The 25,659-nt window shown below is 52.5% G+C and overlaps 1 protein-coding gene across 2 annotated transcripts in view; it reads right to left on the bottom strand.

Annotated features, from left to right (window-relative positions):
- The window catches only part of NEURL1 (neuralized E3 ubiquitin protein ligase 1), an 86,207-nt gene that overhangs the window by 24,645 nt on the left and 35,903 nt on the right, over nucleotides 1-25,659 (bottom strand). Inside the window, exon 1 of one of the 2 annotated variants that reach the window (XM_082722482.1) lies at nucleotides 8,416-8,705. The exons of the other annotated variant lie outside the window; for it this stretch is intronic. Coding sequence (XP_082578608.1) covers nucleotides 8,416-8,449 — 34 coding nt within the window. The 5' untranslated portion in view covers nucleotides 8,450-8,705. Of the gene's footprint in view, nucleotides 1-8,415; nucleotides 8,706-25,659 lie in introns of those variants that run through there. 2 annotated transcript variants of the gene reach the window in all.

Below are 25,659 nucleotides of genomic sequence, written 5' to 3'. Positions count from 1 at the left end.
GATGTGGACCACTGGACAGGAGACACCGAAGCCTGGTTGTCCCACAGCTCTCGGCCCGAGCCTCTGGGGTGGGAAGTGTTCTGGCCACTACAAAGCACATTCACTGACTCCTAGACCTGCCTGCCTCCAGGGGGCGCCATTCACACAGACTACAAGAGGAATGGGTCGCTCTGAGGCATCCAACATGCTGGTGATTGTCACCTCACCAACCCCTGCTGTCCTTGCCTGCAAGCTCTCTCCTCCACCTCAGCTGGCATTATGCCCTGGGGGGAGGAAGGAGAGAAAGCGGAATGAGAATTAACACTGGGCACAGCTCTGAGATTCAGGGCCAGAGGGGCGGCTGAGGGCAAGGCTCCTTCCCTATGCCATCCTAAAAGGCTCCCTCCCTGCACTTCAACAGACACTATGGCCCTTAAGGTCTCCATTCTAGGGATGAGTTACGATTCCGACTGGTTAGCCAACTTGCTGGAGCTCACATAGCAATGAAGTGGCAGAGCTGGGACTTGGACCCTGATCTTCCAATGCTGCTCATAGGGGTCCTTTACTCGGCATCTAATACTAGAGCCCATTTTCCCCACAAGTCCAAGATGGCAGGCATAGTGGGGAAAGGCTGCGTGGAGAAGGCGCTGGCCAGTCCCAGCTAGGGGAACAGCCACAGCAAAGCAAGCATTCTCAAGATACTGGGACATTACTCCCCCACTGGCCACTGGTCCTGGTGGAGCCCCAGTTTCCCCATCTGGCTCCCAGCAGAGCTCTCAGAGCTCTCCTTAGTGACAGGTTTACAAGCTTCCCGGGAGCCACAGTGGGAGGAACCCCCCCACAGGCGAGGCTGCTGCTGACACAATGGAAACTCCCCCACAGAGCCCATTCTTCCTGGGCATTTATGAGGTGCCAGACACAAGCCTGGCCAGTGCTCCAGGTAACCCTCAGCTAGCTCTGGACCACATTCCTGCCTCTGGGTGGGGTCCCAGGGGGAGATGCCGGGACACAAGGCAGCCTTTAGAGTGACCTCCTCACTGCCCCCATGCCAAGATGTGCCCCAGAACCATCCTGGCAGAGCCCCGCACGCCCAGGCTGAGCTGAGCTGGGCTGCCAAGGAGAGGGCAGTACTAGCGACAGTGACCAAACCCCATGTGATTTTATAGGTGGGGTCTTCATTCTGCCCCCAGTGCCGTTAGGACACAGGTCCTGGGACATGAAGTTACCCAGACAGAGCAAAGGGCACTGATTACGAACCCAGGCCTGCTGCCTCCAAACCCAGCAGCTCTCTCACTAACTGTGAGACCTCTGGAGCCTCGCTTTTCTCACCTGTAAAATGGGGGTCATGGCAGACCTTCTTCACGGGATTCTTGTCGGGATTAAATGAGATGATGTATGCAAAACTACCCAGTAAGTGGTTGCTATAATAATGATGATTATTATAATAATTATTATAGATAACAGCTAATAATTATATTATAATTAAGACACAGTTAGCCTATCAGTACTTATTATATAACAATAATAATTATTAATGCTACTGATATCGACCTGTGTTCTCGTACCTCCATACCTTTGTTCAAGCTCTTCGCCCCTCCCCACCATACAGCTTCTTTCCCTGCCCCACCTCCCACCTCCACTTCTCCAAGTCCCATCCGTCTTTCAACACGGAATCGCATCGCGCTCAGGACCGCCTTGCTCTGAGTCTGTGACGCTGACCCCAGGACTGGCATGCTTGTCTGCATCTCTGACGAAGGAGACCTGTCTCACTTTCTAGACAATGGGGATCAGGGAACAAAGAGCTTGAACCCTGGAGTCAGGAGGCCATGGGTTCAAACCCCAGCCCTGCCACAGACTTGCTGTGTGACTTTGGGCAAGTCACTTCACCTCTCTGGACCTTGATCTCTTTCTCTGTAAAACAGGGTCATCTTGCTGCTCCGCCCACCTCTCCTGGTTGCTGTGACCACCCAGGGAGTTCATAGATGTGAAAGAATTTTGCAAACTTGGAACACCAGATCCCATCATAAGGTCTTATTTTTTTTTTTAATAAAAGCAATAAATCCCACTGTAGGAAATCACCAGCTCTTTTCAGCCCAGTGGGAGGCCAGACACTCTGGTTTTATCTTATCCCAAACACCCTAATCCTGGATTGCCAGGGTAGTCCTGATTTAGACTAGCTTATACCCATGCACTGATCAGGGCTTGCTCTCTCTGGGGTAAAGACAGTGGCAGCCAGTTTCAAGGGTGGGAAAGCAGGTGGGGAGGGGGCTTCAGTGAGAGAGATGATTGTAAAACAGGGCAGATGTGACCTTCTTAGGGGTCATTAAAGGGGCCCACCTCCCTCAGGTGCCTCTTGCCTCCAGGCTTGGTCCAAGCGCATTTCTCTGCTGAGGATCTTTCTCTCCTTCCCACCGACTTACCTGCCTTTCTCTCACTCATCCCTCAGACCTGGATTTTAAAGCCCACTTTCCCCTAGAAGTCTCTCTGGCCCCAGACTAGGTTCAGGGCCCTGCTATGGCCCCCCAGGGACTCTACCCACACACCCCTAACAGAGCCTCCAGCACCCAAGTAGCCTCTCTCAACTCTGCTCCCTCCGCAGAATTCTGTGCAAAGGCCCTGAGTTGCCTACTATCTGCAGGACACTATACATCTTCTCCACACCCAGAACGGTCGAGAAGAGAGTCACTAGGATCATCTTCTGTGCTCTGTGGTGCAGCTTTCTGGCGAAGAAAGGCTGCAGGGTTATTTGTGTCTGTCTCCCAGATGGACCCTGAGCCTCCTGGGGGCAGAAGCTCTTTTCGTCTTTTTTACTGCTATTTCCCCAGTGTCTAGCTGAGAGCACAGAGCAGGTGCTCAACATGAGATGCTGAACAGAATGCCCCTATTCGATTCTTCAATCCACTGACCAACTGGCAAGTGTCCGGGGAGTACCTACTCTGTGCCTTGCCCTTTCTGGTGTCCTGTGGAGAAATCAGAGAAAGAGGGACTAAAAGGACAGCTTCCTTCACTGCCCAGCACCAGGATCCCACCCACACTGCATGCCTAAGAACCTGTAACAGCTCCCCACTTGCCTGCCGGAAAAAAGGAGAAAAGGAAGGTGATGAGAGTGGATGGTTTCTTTGGTATCAAATACTGCAGCAGATGTCCTTCTCATGCAACCTCTCCTCACCCTCCCAGTCCTTGCAAGACAAGTGTCTGAAGGAAGCAGCCTCTAAGATGGCCCCAGTGATCCCCAATTCCCCCTCCTGGCAGTCATGCCCTCTTGCAGACCTGTCCCTTTGCGTGTGGAGCAGACCTAGCAGCCAGCTTCCAGTGCATGGAATACAGCTGAAGTAATGGGATGTCATGCCCAAGACCGGGTATCAAAAGCCTTCAGTCTCCATCTTGGTTACTTTCTCTTGCCTCTCTTGGGTTTCTGTGTCTGGGGGAAGCCGGCTGCTGTGTTGTGAGAAAACCCTGTGCAGAAGCCCATGTGGCAAGGGACCAAGGACTGCCAATACCCACGTGAGTGAGCCTGGATACGGATCCCCCTCCAGACAAGTCTTCAGACTTGGAGACCACAGTCGCAGCCAACAACTCGACTACAACCTCCCAAGAGACATTAGGCAGGGGGTACCCAGCTAAACTGTGAGTCAGGATTTCTGACCCACAGAATCTGAGATAATCAAATGTTTGTTTATTTATTTATTTATTTAATGTTTGTTGTTTTAAACCACTAACTTCTGGGGTAACTTGCTGTATAGTGGATGTGCTTTGCAACAGTATATTAGTCCCATTTTATAGATGAGGAAACAGAGGCTCTAAGAGGTATTAACTCACCCAAGATCACATAGCTTTCAGGTGGCAGCTCTGGGTTCTGATTCGGGTAACGCACTCTCCAGCTGCCCTCGGTGATCCCCCCTCGCTGGCCAGCCAGCTAGGTCCGCTCTCGGCGACACGAACCCTGCGGCCCACCCTAGTTGGTTTCTCCATGCCCACATATATCCACCTTTGTGTTTCGGGGTTAGGAGTCACGTCAGGCCTCTCATCTCTCCTCAGGCCCTGCCTGTGCATACAGCAGGCCCTGCTGCTCCCTAGAAGACTGAATGAATCCATGACGATGAGTGGGGCGAGGGAGGACCACGAGGAGTGGGCAAGATCAGCACCTTCATCACCAAGTTGATCTCCCCACACTGAGCCTCCTGCTCTCAACTCATTCTGTGACATCCCAATTTCTGACATTCCCAACAGATGTGCATACAGCTGTGCCTCCCTCACTGCTGGGAGGCGACCAGCCCTCTTCTTCCCCTCCCCGATCCTACCCCAAGATTCCAGATGATAGCTATCCTGGGTTCAGCTCTGGGCCCATCTTCCCAGCAGCTCCCCAAAGCCCCTGGGCCAGGCCTGGGAGACTGCAGGGTTGGGGGGAGCACGGCTCGGTCACATAAATCCATACACCACACAGACTGTCCCCCGGAGCTTCCCTCACGCATGTGTACATGTGTGCACACACACAACCAGAGAGTGTGGCTGATGATGGACACGAGACCCATCAGGGCTGGAGGAGGCAGAGACACTTGGGGTCCCTCGAGGAGGCCAGGTGTGCGTGTGTGTACACACGAACATATAGAGGCCAGGAGGAGCCTCCAGGGAAACCTTCACAGAAGCACATTCATTTCCAGGGTGCTCACGGTGCACTAACGCCCATGACCTACTTAACCCTTTCTACTATCCTTCAGGGTAAATATTACCATCCCCGATGTACAGAAGAGGACAATATACAGAGGAAGAAACTGACCCAAAGTCACAGAGCCAGTGGATCCGGATTCAAACTCTCACCAAGAACACCTGCCCCACCATCCCCTTCCTCTCTAGCCTTGCCTGGTGTCACTGCCCAACTCAGGTCTCACATCCTCCAAAGCTGTCCTTGACAACGCCATCCTACCTGTCCCCCAGGTCACCTACAGCTCCAGCTGCCACACGGTCCAGCCACGCAGGGCCTCTACCCCTCACTCTTCCCTCTTACTCAATGACCAAGGATCCACTGGGTGCCCGCTGGGGGTGGGGGCAGACACAGAGCTGGGTTAAGAGAATAAGACGGATCAAGCTAAGCCACCCCACCTGCGAGCTCACCTTGGCCTAAGCCTCCAGAGCTGCCGCCAGGAGACAGACAGCCCCCTCCATGTGAATCGAAGGTCCCACAAGCCATGGGATGCCCCTTCCCCTGCTGCCTGTGAAGGAACCCGAGAAGGAGAGCGGAGAGCCGGCTGCAGAAGGGGCAAGCCCTGACTTCCTACCCGAGCCACCAGCGCCATGACCTCAGCCAACCACTTCCCCTTCTGGGCCACAGCATCCCCCTCTGTGAAAGGACACAATTGGGAACCAACTCTCAAGTCTCTGCACCCCAGCATCTAGGGTTTGTTGGTCCACAGATGTGCCACACATGTCGGGGTGAATACGTGGGTGCCATCCACGCATCAGCCCCCTCAGCGCTGGGCCTGTCCTTGCCGGTGGGGGAGCCCTGAAGGAGGTGAAGTGGGAAGGCAAAGAAAGAAGAGGGGAGGGGAGAGGCCGGTCCGTATGGCTGCTGCCTCCTTCCATGCTCTCCACTCCCCAGTTCCTGCCCTCAAGACTGGGAGCAGCTCAGGAAATCTGCCCGATGAAAGACATCAAGCGTGTAACTGCTGAAACCATTTTGCAAATGGGAATTAATTTCTCCCATGGGTCTCCTGCCAGGCTGGTCCCAGAGGAGCCTGACTCTTCACCACCAGCCCTAATACACACAAACAAACACACACACACACACACACACACCTCTCATGCAGAAACACTGACATCTATCTACAGAATAACAGGGACATGTACCCCGCACAAAGTAACACAAGTGTGACGGCTCACACACGTATACGCAGGCTTAGCGTGAAATCCCTTAAATATTAGACAGATACGTACACATCCCATGCTACACAGCACGTGGTAGCCACAGACAGAGCCCCCAGCACAGGTACACCACCTGCAGACACCAGGAACACCGACAGCCAGAACATGTCCACAAACATTCGGCTAGAAACCCACCCGCAAACATACACACAGTCTGGGGTCACATTCTGTCACATCCCCATCATCTCTGTCACCCAGCAATTCAAAACCTTCCCTTTGCACCAAAGCCACATCACCAGGGCCCACGGGGAAGATACGATCGAGAACTATGTAAGCACTCTCTGGGAGTCAGGCTGTGGGCGGAGAGCGCCCCTAGGAAGGAGCCATACCTTTGCATCTCCCACTTCCTGCGCCCCCCAAAAGAAGGCAAAATGAGAGCCACTGAGGCAGCCAGGGCATGGGTACAGGCATGGGCAGTGTGAGGACGTGCACGCTGAGGCTCCAGCTAAGGGGCCCTATGACACGGGCAAGGACGCCCATATCCTCCAACTGCCCTCTCCTACTCGTCTTGACGGTAGGTTGAGGCTAGGGGCTAGGGCCAGCTTGGCAGGAGGCCCAGCCTCTGGAGGGGGTGGGTCTCGGCTGAGGGCAGGGGAGGGAAGGAGGGCAAAGCAGATGAAGCATCTCATTAGCGCTCACCAACGTCTACCCGGCCTGGAGGCCCAGCTCCTAGAGCTCTCAGCCCACTCTAAGTAATCTCCTGCTCCGGTGGGGAGAGAGCGGGAGTCTGACCCTGGCCTCAGAATGCTTTTCCAAGCCTGTGCTCAGTTCTCCTCATGTTCACTCCTTGTTCACACCCTCCCAAGTAATCCTCACCACAGTCCCGAGGAGGGCACTCCTGTCAGCTCCATGAACAGATGAGAAAACCAAGGAAGACACTTGCCCTCGAATACGTGTCTGTGCACCGTGGAGCAGGGGCTCGTGAAGTCCATGTGCTGTGTTGGGTGGTCTCGGGGTTCTCACTCCCCTCAGAGGCCCGTGCTCTGGGCCAGCTGGAGGACAGTGGGCTGCATCCTGGGCCTGTTCTGAGGGCCTCTCTGTCCTTCCCAGGCCACAGGATTGACCAAGTCTGTTTCCAGTGGAAAATGCCAGCCTGCACCCGACCCTCTGCCAACGGGCCCTGTTGGGGCCAATGAGCCCTGAGAGGAGCCCCCGCCCTGTGGACACCCAGGGCCAGGCCCAGGTCAGCCCAGTCCGAGTCTCGGGCCAAGGACCAGGCCACTGGCCGGCTCCGGATTATGTGTCTTCCAGGACCTTCCATCTGTCACTGAGCGCTGCAGGCCCAGGACAAAATTTATTTCCTTTTACGAGAGTCAGGGATGTGCTTTTCCCATGTCTCCTTTCCTCCCTTTTTCTTTTTTAATTAGAAATTACTCTCGCAAAGTCCAGAGCCTGGAAGGGAAAAGCCACCTGGTCACCAGACCCAGCCACAGCTTCCTGATCGCTCCTGCCACCACCCCTCCCTCTTCCCGGGGCCTCTCCCAGGTTCCTTAGTGCCCACTGGACTCAGCAGATGAGGCCACCCCATCTCCTAACGCCCTGTCTGAGCGGGGAGCAGGGGACACAGGGAAGTGTGGCGGGGACTGCCCAAGGTCAGCCCACACTGCTCTGGCCCCAGCTGGTTTGTACAGAAAACCCAGCTCGCGGGGCCCAGCAATGACAAAACAAGTCCCTGGGAAGTCTTTCCCTTCTGGGTCTGGTGCCACATCAGCCACATTACTCCCAAGACCACAGCACCGGAGCTAGGCAGACGTAGGGGATGGGAGCCCAGGCAAGCAGCAGCTCTGCAAACAGGGAGCCAGTTTGGTGCTCCTCCCTTCCAGCCCTTCACCTGCCTGCCGGGCGCCCTGTCTGACCGTGGACGTAAACCCTGGGGGTCAGAAGTTCACTGGCCTCCCCTACAAAGCACGCACTTTGCGAACTCAAGCCAGGCAATGTGGGGGGCTGTCACTTGCATATCTTGATGTTGAGGCATAAGCAGACACAGGTACACACCCACAGACACCTCGAATGCACCCTTGTGAGCACAGATACACACACGCACTCATGCATACACGTGTGTGCCCACACATCTCTCCATGTCTCCAGCATGGATCACAGTGCTGACCTCCGTGACCTGCATCCTGGGACTTACAAACAGGTTCCCCCCGCTGTCTAGCTACGGTTTGCGTCGGTTCTGGGAGCAGAGGGTATGGACCCCCAGGACCTCACACCCCATGTGGGGGTCGGTCAGCACCCGGAGAAGGTGAGAGGGGAGGACAACAAGACTTTGTGGGGAGACTTCACCTCCTGACCTCTGCTGACTATCAGAGAAAGCCCCCCTCTTCCTGCTTTCCCCAGGGTCAAACACCCTTCTGTGGTTGAGAGGCACCCCCTCCCGTGGCCCCAAAGCCCAGCAAGGAGGAAAGAGGCAGGGGGATGATCATGCCCTAGCCCGAGGGCCCCAGGACCCCCGCCTCCCCAGGTGGTCCCCAGGCTGGGAGTGGGCGGACCCCCTGGCATCAGCTGGGGCCTTACCGTGGAGGTTGCTCCGGGTGATCTGTGCCCCCATCGCGGGCAGCGGTCAGCACAGCCACCTTCGTTTGGCCGGCTGGCCTCCTCACCAGGCCACCCTAGCCGCCAGCTGCCCTCCTCCTGCCCCTCCTCCCCCGCGGCCAGCAGCCGGCATGGCAGGGCCGGGCCCGCCCCTCCTGCGTCCCCACCAACTGCTTCCCGCACACGGCTGCCTGCCTGCGAGGCCAGCCACACACACACACAGACACACACACGCGCGCGCGCACTCAGACACACGCAAGCACACCCCTCTGGCCCTGCTCGCCGCCTCTAGCTCCCACCCACTCCCCCGAGCCTCCCCCACCGCCCTGCACTGGTACAGGCAGTGGGATCTGTCATGTTTATTTACATAAGGAGGAGGAGACTGGAGGCTTCCTGAAATAGCCGGGCTCCAGAAAGCACGGGAGATGCCCCAGCCGGAGCAGACGCGCGCGCACACACACACGCGTGCACACACACACACACACGCGTGCACACGCACACATATGCTCATTCCCCATCACATACCTCTTCACAGACACCCGCATGCACACAGCCTCACTGTCCCCTCAGGCTTCCTGCCACCCGCATGAGACTAGGCGCCTACTACCTGCAGACCTTGGACAAAGACATTTAGGGCACCAAGGTGAGCAGAAAACACACTGTTCGATCCTCAGGGGGCTTACACTCTGGCTAGTGGAGCTTACTAACAAACAGCTAACATGGCTTCTGGTTTCTTCCAGGCTCTGTCACAAATGCTTCAGGAGTATTAACCCCTTCAGTCTTCACTGACTGATGAAAAGGTCAGTATTATTCTTATTATCAGTAAGTACCATTATTACTATTATTATCTCGCAGATGAGAAAAACGAGACAAAAAGAGGTTACCAGCCTAGAAAGTGGCAGGGCTGGGAAGGAAACCCAAGAATCCAGGTTTTCATCCGCCCCCATCACCCCTTTAATTGTAACATCCACAAGCACACACCAATATATAGAGATCTCACCACCTGTCTGTGCCACATCATACGGAAACGTATGACATGGGCTCTCATAAGCATTCACCATCATGCACACTTAGGACCCTACTGCCCACCAGCCTTGTGTAAGTCAGACACAGTGGGCACTCCCATTGGTATTCTCGATGGCAGATGCTAGTGTTAGGTCCATTTTACAGAAAAGGAAGTTGAGACTCTAAAAGGCTCAGGAAATTGCCTGAGGTGACCCACCAGGTCAGAGGCAGAGCCAGGACTCAAGCCTGGGTCTACAAGACACTCTCACAGTTCATCACCCTTTTGCAGGCTCTCTATAGAACAGGGATCTCTCCCAGGCCCTGGCCCAGGCTCCAGCCCCTGTCCTCAGGGCAAAGGATCTGGGTTCCCAGGGAAAGATCTGGGTGGGGCTGGAAGGCCTGGGAGCAGAGGTGTGGGGGCTGGGGAAAGAGCTAAGGCAAAGACAGGGTTGCCCCGTATTAGATGGGACTCAGAGGCCTCAGCACTAGGAGGGGCAGTGCTGGGCTCTGAGTCTTCACCTCAACACCCTGCTGTTACCAGCCCTGAGTAGGTCTGGGGGACAGACATCAGGCCTGATTAGCCAGAGAGCAAGGCAGGCATTGGGTGAACGGGTCCCCAGGCCCAGTACGCTAATCCTCCTACGAGACCAGAGGCACAGCTCGGTGTTCTCCCCAGAATAAGCGCTGACCCCCAGTCCACACAAGACTGCCCCTTCCTCCCGACACACTGTGCTTGTGGCTGTGCGGAGCCCCGAGCGCATGCACCCACACACTCTGGGGCACACACGCCCAGTTCCTCTGCGGAAGGAAACTAAATCAAAGTCTAACAGAGGAAATAACCTGAACTCCTTTTGTGGGATCAATAATCCTAATGATAGCAAACATGGACTGACTGCGCCAGGGTGTTCTAAGCATATGACTTACATTAACTTGTTCAATCCTGAGGACAATTCTCAGGGATAAGTTGCGCTTTTATGCCCATTTTACAGATGAGGAAACCAAAGCAAACAGAGGCTGCTCTAGAGGCTACTGTTGGTGGCAGCAGAGTCAGCCCCCCTCAGCCTGCCTGCCTCCTAATGCCCCTGCCTGGGCTCTTCCCAACCAACCCCCTTCACATGCCCCCCCCATATTCCCACTTCCTAGCACTGGAACCCCTCTTCCAGGAAGCCTCCCTGAGACCCTGGGTACAGGGTGAGTCTCCCTTTTTGGAGCTGGTCTCTCCTCTGAGCCCAAGTTGTGCCTCTCCCAACCCTTCATCCTACTCTGCCCTCCCAGAGACGGCCAGGCCTAGCTGTGGTCTTCTTGTCTGCCTGTCCTGGGGGCATCTCAACCATTCAACTTGACCGACATTTGTGTGCACCTGCTGTGCATCAGATGCTAAGTTGGGGACGCAAGGATAATCAAGAGCAGACAGGCCCTGGCTCTCGAGAACTTATAGGTCCAGAGGGAAACATGTTTATCAAGTAGTCTCCCTAAGGAGTATATCATCATCATCCTAGACATGAGTGCTGAAAGAAAGGAGCAGGGTTCTCGGGGAGGCTGAGGGCAGGCTTTCCTGAAAAGCAAATGTGAAGGATAAGCAGGTATGTCCGTGTCCTGTGGAGGTAGCTTTGAAGAGAGAGCTCCAGAGAGTGAGCACAACATGTACAAAGGCCCTGTGGCTGGAGGAAGCCCACACATCCAAGAAGCAGGGTTGGTGCATCTAGAGCAGGGACCACAGTAGGAGCCGGGGAAATTTTCCAGTGGCAAGCCGAGGTGGTCAAAGGACACCCCAGGAGGGCCTTGAAGATCAGGGTGAAGAATCTGGCCCTTTTTCTGAGAGCAGTAGGGAACCTCTGAGAGGGTTTAGCAGAGAGGCAACAAGACCAGACCTGCAGTTCTAAAAGGTCATTCTGCCATCTGGTGTGGAGAATGCACAGAGGAAGAAAAGGTGCTGGGGGAAAACGCAGCAGGGGGAGCACAGGCGGGCCTGGACCTGACTTGCCCTCACGCCCCTCCGGCCTGGCATCGGGCCCACACAGAGCAAATGCTCAGGGAAGAACCCCCGAAACAGAACTGAGTTCCTATAATTTTCTGGACACAGGACTATGGGGTCAGTAACAGGCAGGAATGGGAACCGAGTGAAAGGTCAGCAAACCAGAAGTCCCTCTCTCTGGCCCCTCCCGGTGGACTGGGAGGTGCTTGGGTGGCCCCTGGCCTTCACAGCACCACTGTCTGAAGGGCCTTCCCGCCAGACCTGGCCCCTGTTCCCTATAGTCCACTTCCCCAATTTAAATAGGAAGTGACAGTGTCCTGGGTCTGAGGGTCCCCCGACCGCCACCCAAGAGCGGCAGCCAGGCCTCCACAGACGAAGCAGCAGCCAGCACCGTGCTCTTCCCTGTCTCATTCACTGGGACATCACATAAAATTTCATTTGGCCAAAGGATGCTGTTTCTGCATGGGTGAAAGAAGCCCGGACCTACGCCATTCATGCTCTCATGGAGCATTCGTAGAGCGCCCGCCACGGACCCACTGGTGAGCAAGACCCGGCTGGCTCCCTTTGGAAGCTGAGCGGAAGCGAGGCTGGGATCAAGGAATGGAGATCCTCTGGCTCTGACGGAATGATCTCAGTGTTCTGTTCTCTGGCCAGAAAGGACATGAAAGCGGATGTGAAGGGATGGCAAAGTTGTGAATGGGATGCAGAAGCTAGAAGCAATTCTACATAAGGTGAGTATCTCACACACATAATTCCACTGACCCCCACAGCATCCCTGTGAGATGAGAGCCAGGCCCATCTTGCAGGCTATAAAGCTGAGCTCAGAGAGGATACGTGGGAGGCAACACACGCTGGGGCTCCAACCCAGACCGCCCGCCTCAAAACTCGTGCTCCACCCAGGAAAGGTCAAAGTGCAGGCAAACCCCTTACCTAAGAAAGAGAAGAAAAGGGACCTTGTCCTTAAGAAATTCTACTGGGAGGGAGAGCCTAGGAGATTTCCAAAGGACAGAGGGTGATATCCTAGTGTGGAACTTCAAGGAAGGTGAGGAGACTGTGGACTGGCATAAGACTGGACTTCTTGTCTGCTAGCGGGAGAGACCATCCTGGAAATCTTGCAGAAAGTAGACCTGTCCGTGGCCTGCATGGGGCCTGCAGTGCTTCAGAGCCCATGGCAGAAGGCAGGGCTGGATGCACCCTGGGGGAGCAATTTGGTGTGTCAGAAACCCTGCCAATCTTCAGGAAGAAGCCCCTCCCTTTCTGCTGGCCCCTGCTGCATCCATCTCTGGCTGCAGGGAACCTCCACCCCCTTGGCTCTCCGAACCCACTCCACTCCCAAGACCCTCCTCTCCCTGTCATCTCCCTGTCTTCTGATTCCTTTCTGCCTGTTCCTCTTCCCTCTTGGGTGCCATCTTGTCTCCATGGTGGGCTAGTCCCTCCTCATTCATGTCCCCAGGTGAACCTGCCCTCTCAGAACTTAAAGTCGAGAGCACACCTAGCAAATGTGGAAACAAACACAGAACAAATTCACAACAGAAACCATCACGATCATCGACTCCAAGATCCCTAAAGGGAAGGAGCCTCAAGAAAGCTCTGGATCCAGTCACTCACTGCCTTCATGAAGGCCAAGAAGTAATGTGCCCATTTTACAGATGCAACAAATGAGGCCTCATAAGTTGTCGACTTTCCAACTGTCACACAGTGAGTATAGAATAAGAAGGACTTAAACTCAGGTTTAATGTCTTCTGTTACTTAACATGACATATGGGTCAGAGCATCCAAAGGCATGGAAGACAAGACTAGACAAGGAGAGGGGTAACTTCTCTTTACGAGGCGGGGGCACAGGGGACTCAGGTCTGGAGAGGATCATCAAGAGAGGTCAGAAAGGGGAGGCGGCCCTGCTGGGGGCTGGGGAGGAACAGGGAGGCAGTTCCTGGTTACTATAGTATCTTTGTCGTCAAGAACAAGGGATAATTTGATTGAGCCGATGAGTCACCTGGCATTTGAGGCGTAAGGCCAACCTACCAGGACCATCCTCCTGACCCTATTAGATGAGGCCTGGTGCAGGAGAACGGGAAGCAGGGAGCCCCACCCTAAAGCTTCCTCCCTTGCCCAGAATCAGGACGAGAATGCGAGACAGGCAATGTGCATGGAGATGAGGATAGAAACACACAGGGACACAGACAGAGAGCATGAGCCGTGTGCTGTAGAGAGACCAGAGCCAGGGAGTCTACAGGACGTCCTCTGGGGCTGGGACAGGTGCCCCAGCAGTGACAGCTGCCAGCCGCCCGGGATGATGGGAACACAACAGGTGCAGAGGCGTGGGCGGAAACTGAAAGGGAATCTGAGAAAACAGCCTGGAGTTGGCTGCCCCTCCCAGACCCTGGGCCCTGTGCCAAGCAGGCCTTTCTCAGACCCTCCAAGACACAAACACACCTACGCCTGCTTCCCAGGGCCAGCCTGGCCAGCCTGGACCAGACAGAGGGGTCACCATCCATGCCAGGCAGAAAGGACAGAACAAGGAAGAAACCAGGCTTCAAATCCCAGGGTAGAGTGTGCCAGATGGAGCCCACACCCTCAGAGCCCCTACCCGGAAGCAAACATTTGCCTATGATAAGACTTATGTCACCGGCCAGGGAGGGTAGATGGATGCCCTCCCCGCCTTGTGCAGGTTGGGGGCTGAGAAAGGCAGGCTCTACCACCACATGACTGGGCAAGCTACTGAGCTTCTCCGAGACCCCGTGCTTGGATCAACCAGTAATAGTAACGATTGCTGTCAATGTTGTTGTTCAGAGACCCTGAGAGCCCAGGAATCCAGGTAGTACCTAGAGGGGCCAAGGTTGCTGCCCAGCCTTAGCAAGGAGAGACATAGGATGCCGAGTATGGGGACAGCTCTAAGTATAAATGTCACACCAAGGAAAAGAAAGGGAGGACAGAGACAGCCCCATCTCCCCCGTCAGGTTAGCATCACTCGCTCAGAGTCGCTCCCTGGCACCTGGCACCCACACCCGGCACCGGCGGGGGCTGTACGTGCCTGACTGCACGCATGCCCGAAATGCAAATGCCATCTCGGGGTGCTGAGGACCAGCAGGTTCATCTAAGGAAGCCGATTCAACATCATCCCTTAGGCAGGTGCTCTGTGTCTGTTCCAGGGCAGAACGAATTTTAAACTTGAAGCTGGTCCTTGTCCTGGGGATCACCAGTGATAAATGGCCAGGGCCTGAATTCATAACGTGCTCCCTCAACTACAACCTTGCTGAGGAGGGTGAGGAAGTGCAGACAAGAAGACATGTAGGGGGGAGGTAAGGCAGAGATGAGGCCCAGAGTGACGCAGGAGACAGCCCACATGTGCTAGAGCAAGACACGGGCCTCACCCCTCCAAGATGCATACTCCTACCGGACTGATCCTGCCAAGCCTGTCCGGATTACGAGAAAAGCCGGCAGCTGAGAGCAGGAGGTTAAATCCTTTCTCTGCAGGCAGAGACCACCCTCCCCCACACCCCCACCAACACACACACACACACACACAACTTTAGACCCCAGGACTCAGGCAGAGCTCAGGGTGCCCACCCCTTCTGGAGCCCAGCCCCCAGCCAGCTGAAGCCACCCCCAGTCTGAGAGTCCCTACCCCCCTGCCTCTAAGGAGTCTGCTCTCAGGCTCTCTCCTGCTTCCTGCCCCTCCCAGGTCCAGCTTAAGGAGGAAGGGCAGCACCCAGGACCAGCTGGCTCAGCCCCCACCCCCACTTCTGTGCCCTGGCTCTGCCCCCCGCCCACTGCAGACCACCCACTCCGACAGCCGGGTTCCGACTTCGGACACCAGCAGGTAGGTGGGTATGACAGTTGGGACTCCCAGGGGTCAGGCCCTGGGGCTGGGGTGCTCCCAGCAGGGCCGCTGCAACCAGTTTCCACTGAGCTGACATCAGTAAACACTACTTGATGTGGCCACTTACTACACTAGGCAACTAGGCTGCCTGGGTTCAGATCCTGGTTCTAACACCTACGAGGTATCTATCCCCTCTTCTGAAAAGGGGGTTGATGATAATGGTGCCTGCCTCAGAGGGCTCGAGGGGGGGGGGGGAGTGAGTTCACACACACAGGGCATTCAGAACAGTGTGGGAGGCAGAGGAGCACACCCCTGACAGGTGAGAAACGGCGGGCACAAGGTGGGGCATGGTGGAGCAGCATCTGCCCGCAGGTCAGCCGGCCCTCGTAAGCACTGCGGGGTGCTCCTCCTGGGATGGGGGGCAGTGCCTCCCAGCTGACCAACAGTAACAGGCACAGCCTCAGTGAGGATGGTGCTGGTGACCACACGGGGCCCAGGCCAGATCAGGGTGCCCGAGTGAGTCTAGTATCTAGGAAGTCATTCAGCAGAGTGGAGAGAATGAGCTGAGTCCCAGGGGCCATCTGAGAGCAAGTGAGGACCAAGGCCTCAGAATCCCAGCCCAAGAGAGAGAGAGAGAGAGAGAGAGAGAGACGCCCCTACCAAAGGTGCTTTTCTAGCTGCCCGAGGGCCTCTGCCCCTCAGCGCTCCTTCATCCCACCAGGACGAGCTGCCTCCCACCACCCACCATGATCGCCAACACGGCTCCCCTGAAAAGCCTTCACTCCTTCCGCAGGGGGCCCAGCACCTCCTCCTCCTATAAAAATCAGGCAGGAATTAAGACAAACTAGTATCCAAATCAATTAAGAAAATCATATCTGCTGCCAGCATCTTGAAACACCTGCTCTGGGCAGGCAAAGGAAAGCACTGGAACTCAGTGGCCTAGATGGGGGAATGGAGGCTCAGACAGGCTGGCCACCATGTCCCAGTCACACAGCTAATACGCAGCGAGGTTGGGATCTGTCTGTACGACCCCCAGACACAGGGCCCCAAGCCCTGGCCTCTCTGCCACAGGGCCTCTTGGAATAATGACCCAGCTCCTCACTTTCACCAAAACAGTACTGGATTTGCAAAAACATTCGGTCCCATCGGGCAGAAGCTCATTTCTTTTAAGAGAAGAGAAAAACAGGCTTGAGGAGATGTAAATGAACTGCCAAAGCCAGAATGTGCCAGAGCCGGCCCAGAACCTCGATCTCAGACAGGAGCCTGGGCTTCGGGGCTTTGTCTATGACACAGTGCTGTCCTGAGAAAAGCTCCCTGCAATGAAATAAACGTGGTGTCATTCAGAGGGGCCCAGGGCGGGCGCAGGCACAGATGTAAGAAATTGCTAATCCCAATATCAGCTACCTCTGGACTTTAGCAGGTGTCCCCGCTGTACATCTAAGCACTCGCCCTCATCAGGGTCTGGGTCCCCTCTGACACTGGGGGGCTCTGAGTTCTGGGAGCCAGAGCTTTACACCATATACGTGTCCCAAGGGGAAGGGCAGACGAATGCAAGGAGACACCAGGTCTCCAAGGCCCTGAGACACAAATGCCCTGAAAAGACAAAGGGAAAGGCAGGTGCTTTTCAGCAGTAGAGGGGCTCAGCTTGGCTCTGAAACAGGAGCCAAAGCGAGTGACTAAGCTGAGGTCCAGCCACTGAACTAGGCCAGCTCTGTGCCCAGCCCCAAGGGCCCTGCAGACATGGGCCACACTAGCCACAGAGTACAGGACGTCACCGCCAGGCCTAGGGAACCTGTGAGTGAAGTCTATTCAGGGCCCCTCGGACAGGCTGGTGGCTTTCAAGCCTACTAAGCCTATGAAGGAATTCTGGTCCCCAAGACTGCCCCTGCAGCCCTAGGCCCAGATGGAGTCCCCAGTCCCAGCCCCAGACAGCCTCACATCACAGCCTCAGGAAGCCCCACAAACAGGGGCTCTTAGTCCTTAAAGGCCTGGGGACCATGAGAATGTGGCTGGCTCAGGGCTGGTAGCCCTTCCCTCTGGAGCCAGAGCTCAGGCGTGGCTAGACCAAAGGCAGCTGCGGGGACTGTGGTCTTCCTGCCTAAAGAACAGCCCAAGAAGGACAGAAACGAACACAGGGTGAAGACAATGACAGAAAACCCATCCTCCGCCCTGCAGCTACCCCGTCTCCTGTCTCCCGATTGGCACCGCCATCTTTTGCTCCGCCTTCCTTTCCTCTTTCTCTAGTAAGGAATCTCAGGCTCTTCCCCAAAGATGCCACAGGCTTCGGGGCTACTTTCTCCCTCCCTCCCCCCAGCTGCTGGAGCCCAGGGTCAGGCAGGCCATGAGAGACCCCAGGAATGCACAAGGTCACCTCTCCAGCAAGTTTAGAGGACAAAGCCCTCCCTGGGAGTCAGGGCTCCTGGGTTCCGGGCTGGTCCTGTGGTCTGTGGGAAAACTTCATAAGGCTTGGGAAGATCTGTAGATGCCTGCTTGGGTTCAGAGAGACTCAGGGAGCAGCACTTAGTGTCTGTAGTGGCTCCTCCCTCCTGGCGGGGGTAAGGGCTCCAGAAAGCGGATTAATGCAGATCCTGGGCTGGGCCACACTGCCAGGCAGATGGGAGCAGGGCTCTCTCCCTCCCAGTGGCAACCTTCCCTTCTCTAAAACCATGCCCTGCCCCTCACACCTTCTACCCTGCCTAGCCACTGCTCCTGCCCAGAGGGGAGCTCCTTGTCCTCAGGGCCAACGAAGGGAGGTGATTACATTAGCCTCTTTTGGGGGGATCTATTTTTACTAATCCTGATGTCACCTCCACATTTTACCGTATGACTTAGGGTAAATCAATCCCCTCTCTGAGCCACAGTTTTCCCATCTGTAGAAGGGAGGTACTGGACACACGCATTTTAGCTCTGAACCAGGATTTTCCTGAATCAGAGCTATGGGGCGGGGGGGGGGGACCATTTGGTGGAAGGCCATTAAGAATTCCTCCCTCTCTGCCACTTTCCACCAAGTTCTGGTGGACAGCCGAGGATGGGCAAGGATGCTTTCAGCTGGGCGTCACTGCTTCTTGGTCCTCTTCCTGACCCCACTCGGCACGGGTACATCCCCCAGGTTTTGTGGCCTAGTTTCCCCCTTGAGTTCTACTAGCCAGGTCAGAAGTCTGGTATCATCCTGGACTCCCCTGTTTGAACAGTCACTGTGTCCTTCTATAATCTATCCTCTGGCTACTCCCGAAGTTCAGGCCGCCAGCATCAACCCGATCTGGACAATTCTTCCCAAAGCCTTTGGCCACCTATTCCTCTTCCTCAGGACTGCCAGGCTGATCTTTCTGCCTGACTAATCTAGCTGGGTCACTGTCCAGCTGAGAGCCCACAGTAGATAAACTTGACCCTCCTTTGGGAGCATTCAAGATCCTCTGTGAGCTGGCCCCAGCACATGTGTCTGGCCTCACCTCCTGTGCCACCCCCCCCCATATCAAGTACCTACACCCCATGCACAGGAACCACACAGAGGGGTGCCTGGGGGGCTTAGCTGGTGAAACGTCTGCCTTCAGCTCAGGTCATGATCCCAGGGCCCTGGGATCGAGCCCCATGTTGGGCTCCCTGCTCAGAAGGGAGCCTGCTTCCCCCTCTGCCCCACCCTCCCCCATTCATGCTCGCCCTTGCTCTCTCTCAAATAAATAAATAAAATCTTTAAATAAGAAAAAAAGAACCACATGTCTACTTGAACATGGTGCTATGTGTGCTGCGTGTCACAGGGACGTGGCCCTTCAAGCCCTGCTCCTCTCCCTGGAAGGTTCCTCAGAAACTCTGACCTCACCTTTGTCTCTTAGCTCCCAGGGCCCTCTCCTCTGAGATCATCCTAACACCCCAGGGCAGACGGGGCCTTCCTCCTCCAAGACCCATATAGCCCTTTGTGCAGCCCAGCCCTGAAATGATGGAGGTGGGTCCCCTTCCACACTGGGACAACCCAAGGGCAGATGTTTTAGCTCTGGATCCCCAGCGTCTACATGGTAGGCACTGGGTAGTACATGAAGTATATCTTATGAAGGAAGAATGAAAAGAGGAAGAGGAAGAGAGGCCAGGGCTGCTGTTGGGTGGTCTTTATTGGGTACCATGTGCCCCTTATCCAGGCTCCAGAGAGCATCTGTAAGGTCCCCCTCCCAGCCATGATGCCCCAGGTCCCTGCAGACACAGTGGTAGCTGAGGCTGACAGACTGCCCGGCCCCTGACCTCACAGCACCCCCAAGGCAGGGTTCCCCTCACTACAATGGGCCGTACCAGTCAGAGCTCAGCTCACTCAGACAGAATCAGCCCAGAAGCTGAGCAGCCAGGTGTGTCCTGGAACACAAAGGAACCAGAGAGCCTTATCTGACCATCTTCCCTGGAGGCAGCAGGGGAGAACCAGCAGCCCTCAGCCAGGCAGGCAGGACTGCAGGAGGCAATGCTGGAAGCCCTGTGCCAGGCTGTCTCCTGGCCCTCACTCCCGCTCCTGGAGGCAGGTGGCAGGGGGATGTGCCCCTCCAAGTCGTTTGCATAAACCATCTACAGCAGCACTTTCAAACCCACGCTTCCAAGAAGAAAAAAAGCCCACTGCCATTGCTTGTGGCTTCCTGGTCTGCCGTTTTTCCTTCTCTTTCGTTTTTTTATTTTAATGGCAGGAACCAGTGCTTCAGGGAGATCACTCCCCTGTTCCTGGCAGCACACAAGCTAAATTTTCCCTCCAAACTGAGGGAGGAGGATGAGCGACCATCCTTCAGGTTTCGGTGACTTAAAGTTTGCAAAGTCTGTGAGCATCCATGAGCTCGCTCCATCTTCCCGGGAATGGTGGGAGGGGGGCTCCTGCCAGCCCCCATTTTACAGATGGGGAAAGCGAGGCCCAGGGGTTGTGACTTGCACAAGCCACACGGAAGTAGTAAGAGACGGTAAAGAACCCTGTGGCTGCCTCCCCAGCACCCATTCTACTCCAAACTGACAGTGGTTCACCCCGGGTGCTCACCGACATCACCTCAGGAAGGTATTAAATGCCCGGTTCCCATGCCAGACCAAGTAACACAGAAACTCTGAAGACAGGCCCAGGCATGGGTGTTTCTGAAAGTTCTGTGGGTGGTTCTAATGTGCAGCCAGGGTGGCACCAACCACTGGCAAAAGCCGATCACCATCATATAAACCATGGTTCCACTCCGTTTGCCAGGGATTGGGTCAAGAACTGCCACGTGGCCCACTTTGGGCCAATGACGCTTAGTGGAAAACCTGCCAAACCCCTCTTGCTCCTCATAAAAAAGCCTAAGAGACAGGTTGTTCTTCTTCCTCTAAATATTGTTGTGTCTAGCTGTGATTCCTGGGACGGCCATGGTCATGTCACTACCAGTCCAGAAGGAAGCCAACCCATGGATGGCAGAGCAGAGATGGCACGTACCTACCTCATTCTTGACTACATCCTTGACAGAAATCCACCCACCCCTGGACTTCCTGTGATCTGAGATGGTGTGGCTCCTCATTTTTTAAGCCATTTTTCAAGTTGTTGCTACTTGCAACAACAGCCCTAAGACAACACTCACCTTCCGCGTCCCCCACCGCACTCATCCCCTCTTAGATCTTCCACCATAGGAAGCACAGCTGACTGAGGGCCGTGGCTCTGGAACTCTAAGATCCATCCCCGACGTTGCTCCATGGCCAGGCTTCCCAGCCCGGCTCCCAGCCAATGACCGAGTGAGGCAGGGATATCAAGGCAGGCTCATTCCTGGGAGAGATGGCACTTCTCTGACGAGCAGCATGGCTTGGGCTTGAGGACTCCCCATGGGTTTGCAGAACTTGCCTGAGAACTGACTGCAGTCTAAAATACTTCCGCCAAACTTTCTGCCACCCCTCTCCTTCACTGAGGGTCGCACTTGCATTGAGGTCTGATGATTCACCCAGGCTCTCCCCACTTCTTCCCTATTTTTCCTCACACGGGTAGTTCCTCTGGTAATTTTTTAAGATAACTTTTGCATGTTTTAATCTTCTCCTGATGTCTGCTTAACTGTTCAATACATGGCCCGCCTAACACTTGACCTTGACCACTTCACGCCTGGACCGCCACGAAAGCCTCCTAAGTGGCCCACCCACTTTTGAGTCCCCCCCACCCAACACCATCCACAATCCTTCCTGTACAAACCTGCCACTTCCCTACTCGAGAACCTTCACTTGTTTCTTATTTCTTACACCATCAAGTGTAATTTCCCCAGCCTTTCTTTACAGGCACTGCTGACTTTGACCTGCCCCACAGGCCAACCCTGGCAAAGGACTGAAATTCATCCCTGTTATTTCACTTACATCCCTGGAGAACTTCCCCATGGGGGACAATACTGGCTATTTGCAGGGCAGAAATGACTGGCATGGCCCATGACCAATAAACACCGAAGCTGCCTTAAATCTGATTACTAACACCACCCATTGCCACAGATGCTCCTCAATGTCAAAGCTTCCCTCGGTCTCCCCTTCCTTTACCCCTCAATGGAATATATACCAAGAGAAATACATTTCACATACAGACAACCCTCCACCAACAAGAAGTGAATTCTCTCAAAGACTGTTATAATAATGAAAATTATTATTGTTCATGCAACAACATGAAGAAGAGGGTGACAGAGGTGAAGATAATTATAAAGACGGAGGGAACAGCAGTACTGATGATGGTATGAAGAGCACAAAAGCAGGAATAAATACCGTAACAGTATGATCTCAATGACATAAATATATATGCAGAAGAATTGACTTCCCCTTGACCCACTGCCATATTAACCAAATTCCTTTAGAAATTGCATTTGGTTGTTAGTTACAAAAACCAGAAATAATATGGATTTTTTAAACACTGAAGGTGTTTTCTCTCACATAGAAGAAGTCTGTAAGAACACAGTCCAAGGCTAGTATGTCTGTTCAGTAGTCATCAGGGACCTAGGCTTCTTTTATCTTTCTACCTCACCATTCCACATGACACTTCAAGTTTGCTTCGTGATCCAGGATACCTGCTGACGCTCCAGCCACCTTGTCCACATTCCAAGCAAGCAGCAGGAGGAGCATGGGAAACCAAAATCAAAGGACCTACACCAGCCATCTACCCCTCTTTAAAGGAAATTCACTTGAAGTCTGCCCAACAATTCAAATTTACACTCATTGATCAGAATGTAGTCACATGGCTACCCCATGCTGCAAGGGAAGCTGAGATATGTAGTCTTTTCATTGGACACACTGTCATCTCAAATAAAAACAAGGTCCTTGGCCATTATGATGAGCTCCATTCCCTCTGGAAAACATTATGAGGGATGCCCATAGCACAAAGACTCTTTAAAACTGGTGCGGGGTCTTTCCTGGTGTCCCTACATATCCTTCTGTTCCCCCCAGCTAAACTATATGCTCAATATGAGCCATTGTGTTGTCCTTGAACTTAGCTGTGACAGGTTGGTATGCAAGGATACTATGTAATATATTTAAATGTCATATAAAATATATCAAAAGTCTCTTTAAAGAGAATGAGAAAACAAGTCACAGACTGGGAAAAAATGACTGCAAAGTACATATTTAATTGAGAATCCAAAATATAGAGAGAAGTCTCAAAACACAAAAATAAAAACCAACCCAATAAGAAGTAATGGGCCAATAAGAAAGAAGGGACCCCTGATTTTTTGTAATAAGTTGGAAGAACCTTGATAGCATTATGCTAAGTGAAATAAGTCAGACAGAAAAAAAAATCCACAGTACCGTATAATATTACTTATATGTAAACAGTCAAACTCGAAGAAACAGAGAGTAGAGTGGTGATTACCAGGGAATGGGAGGTGGGGGAAATCAGGAGCTATTGGTCAAAGAATACAAGCTTCCATTTGTAAGATTAACAAGTTTGGGGATCTAATGCACAGCATGGTGCTTATAGCTAATAATACTGTGTTATATACCTGAATGAGGCTAAAAGAGTAAATAGTAAACATCCTCATCACAAAAAAGAAAAGATAACTATGTGATGGGTTGGTGGTGGTAGCAAGTGCACTAAAATGATTACCAAAATCATGGCACTAAAATGATTACCAGGGTGGTAATCATTTCACAATATATAAACGTATCATACCAACACACCATATACCTTACACTTACACAATGTTATCTGTCAATTATATTTCAGTAAAACTGGAGGCAATTTTCAGTAGGCTCTTCACCAGAGTAGATACATGGATGGCAAATAGGCACATGGAAAAAATGTTCAAAATCATTCATCTTTAGGGAAATGCCATTTAAAGCCCTAGTGAGATACAACTACACATCTATTATAATGGCCAAAATTAAAATGAATGACCATACCAAGTGATGGTGAGGATGTGGGGAAATTAGAACTCTTGTGCTCTGCTGGTGAAAATATAGATGGTACAACTATTTTTCTTTGTCAGTTTCTTTTATGCTAAACACATGCCTATCATATAATCTGGCCATTCCATTTCTAGGTATTTACCCAAAAGAAAAGGAAATCCATGTCCATACATGGACTTTCTGCAAAAGTTCTCAACAGCCTATTTATAATAGCATAAAACTGAAAACAACCCAAATGTCCATCCACAGGTGAAGAGATAAACAAATTGTAGATACATACATGGAATACCACTAAGCAATAATTTAAAAATGAATTATCGATATACACTACAATACGAACAAATCTTAAGTGAGTGGAAGAAGCTGGGGGAAAAGAGGGTACATGCTCTATGATTCCATTTATACAGAACTCTTTAAAAAGATAACTTAAGGGGCGCCCAAGTGGCTCAGTCGTTAAGCATCTGCCTTCAGTTCAGGTCATGATCCCAGGGTCCTGGGATCGAGCCTCACATTGGGCTCCCTGCTTGGCTGGAAGCCTGCTTCTCCCTCTCCCACTCCCCCCTACTTGTGTTCCCTCTCTCGTTGTGTCTCTCTCTGTCAAATAAATAAATAAAATCCTCAAAAAAAAAAAAAAGACTACTTATTCTACAGTGACAGAGAGCAGATCAGTGGTTACTTCAGTACTGGGAGGGGACAGGGAGGAGAAAAACAGCTGGGAGGGGACAGGGAGGAGAAAGCTGGTTACAAAAAACACAAGGAAAGTTTTGAGGGTGATGGAAACGTTATGATGCTCTGATGGTATCAGAGTACACATGTCCATCAATACTCATCAAATGATACATTAGAAATATGGGCAGTATTTTGTATGTCAATTATACTTCAAAAAAGCTACTTTTTAAAAATCCATTAAATATGGGTGTGAGAGGAGGTGATGCAGAAAGAAAATTACAGGTTTTTTGGTAAAAACTGCATTGAATCAGTTCCTCAAAAAATGAAGAACAGAATTACCATATGATCCAACAATCTGACTTCTAGGAACACACTTGAAAGAATCGAGAGCCATGTCTTGAAACAGATATTTGTGCACCTGTGTTCATAGCTGTGTTATGTACAACAGCCAAAAGATAGAAACTATGTTAAGTGTCCATTGATAGATGAATGGATAGACAAAACGTGACCTATAAAGAGACTGATATACATGTAATGGAATATTATTCAGCCTTAAATAAGGAAATTCTGTTTCACACTACAGCATGGATGAACCTTGAGGACAATAATGTTCAGTGAAATAAGCCAGTCATGAAAGGACAAACACCGTATAATTCCACTTATATGAGGTACCTAGAGTAGTCAAATGCATAGAGACATGAAATAAAATGGTGGTTGACAGGAGCTGGAGGCAGGGGAATGAGAAGTTAGTATTTAATAGGAACAGAGTTTCAGTTTGGGAAAATGAAAAAAGTTCTGAAGATGGACGGTGGTGATGGTTACAAAACAATGTGATGTACTCAATGCATCTGCCTTCAGTTCAGGTCATGATCCCAGGCATTTACCCCCCAAAATGGTTAACAAAACAAAAACAAGGTTGAATGCTTTGAAGGAGTGCACTAAAAGCTAGTCTCCCCCAAATGCTGTCACATTATACGCAGAAAAGACAAGTGCAAAATACTATCCAAAAAAAAATTAAGAAAGCAATCCCATTTACAGTGGCATCAGAAAGAACAAAATACTGCAGGATAAGTTTAACCAGGTAGGTGAAAGACCAGTACATTGAAAACTATAAGACACTGGTGAAAAAAATTAAAGAAGACACAAACAAATGGAAAGACAGCCCATGTTCATGGACTGGAAGAATTAATATTGCCACAATGTGCATACTTCCCAAAGCAATCTACAGATTCAAGGAAATTCCTATCAAAATTCCAATGTTATTTTTCACAGAAAGAGAAACATAATCCTAAATTTCATATGGAACTATAAAAGACCCTGAAAAATTAAAGCAATCTTGAGCAAGAAGAACAAATTATAATAAAGCTCTAATAATCAAAATACTCTAGTACTAGTCTTAAAACAGGCATATAGACCAATG

Source organism: Mustela nivalis, assembly GCF_964662115.1.
Source record: "Mustela nivalis genome assembly, chromosome: 2".
Taxonomy (NCBI): domain Eukaryota; kingdom Metazoa; phylum Chordata; class Mammalia; order Carnivora; family Mustelidae; genus Mustela; species Mustela nivalis.
Note: the sequence above shows the minus strand (reverse complement) of the source record. Positions and strands in the feature narration are given on the sequence as shown.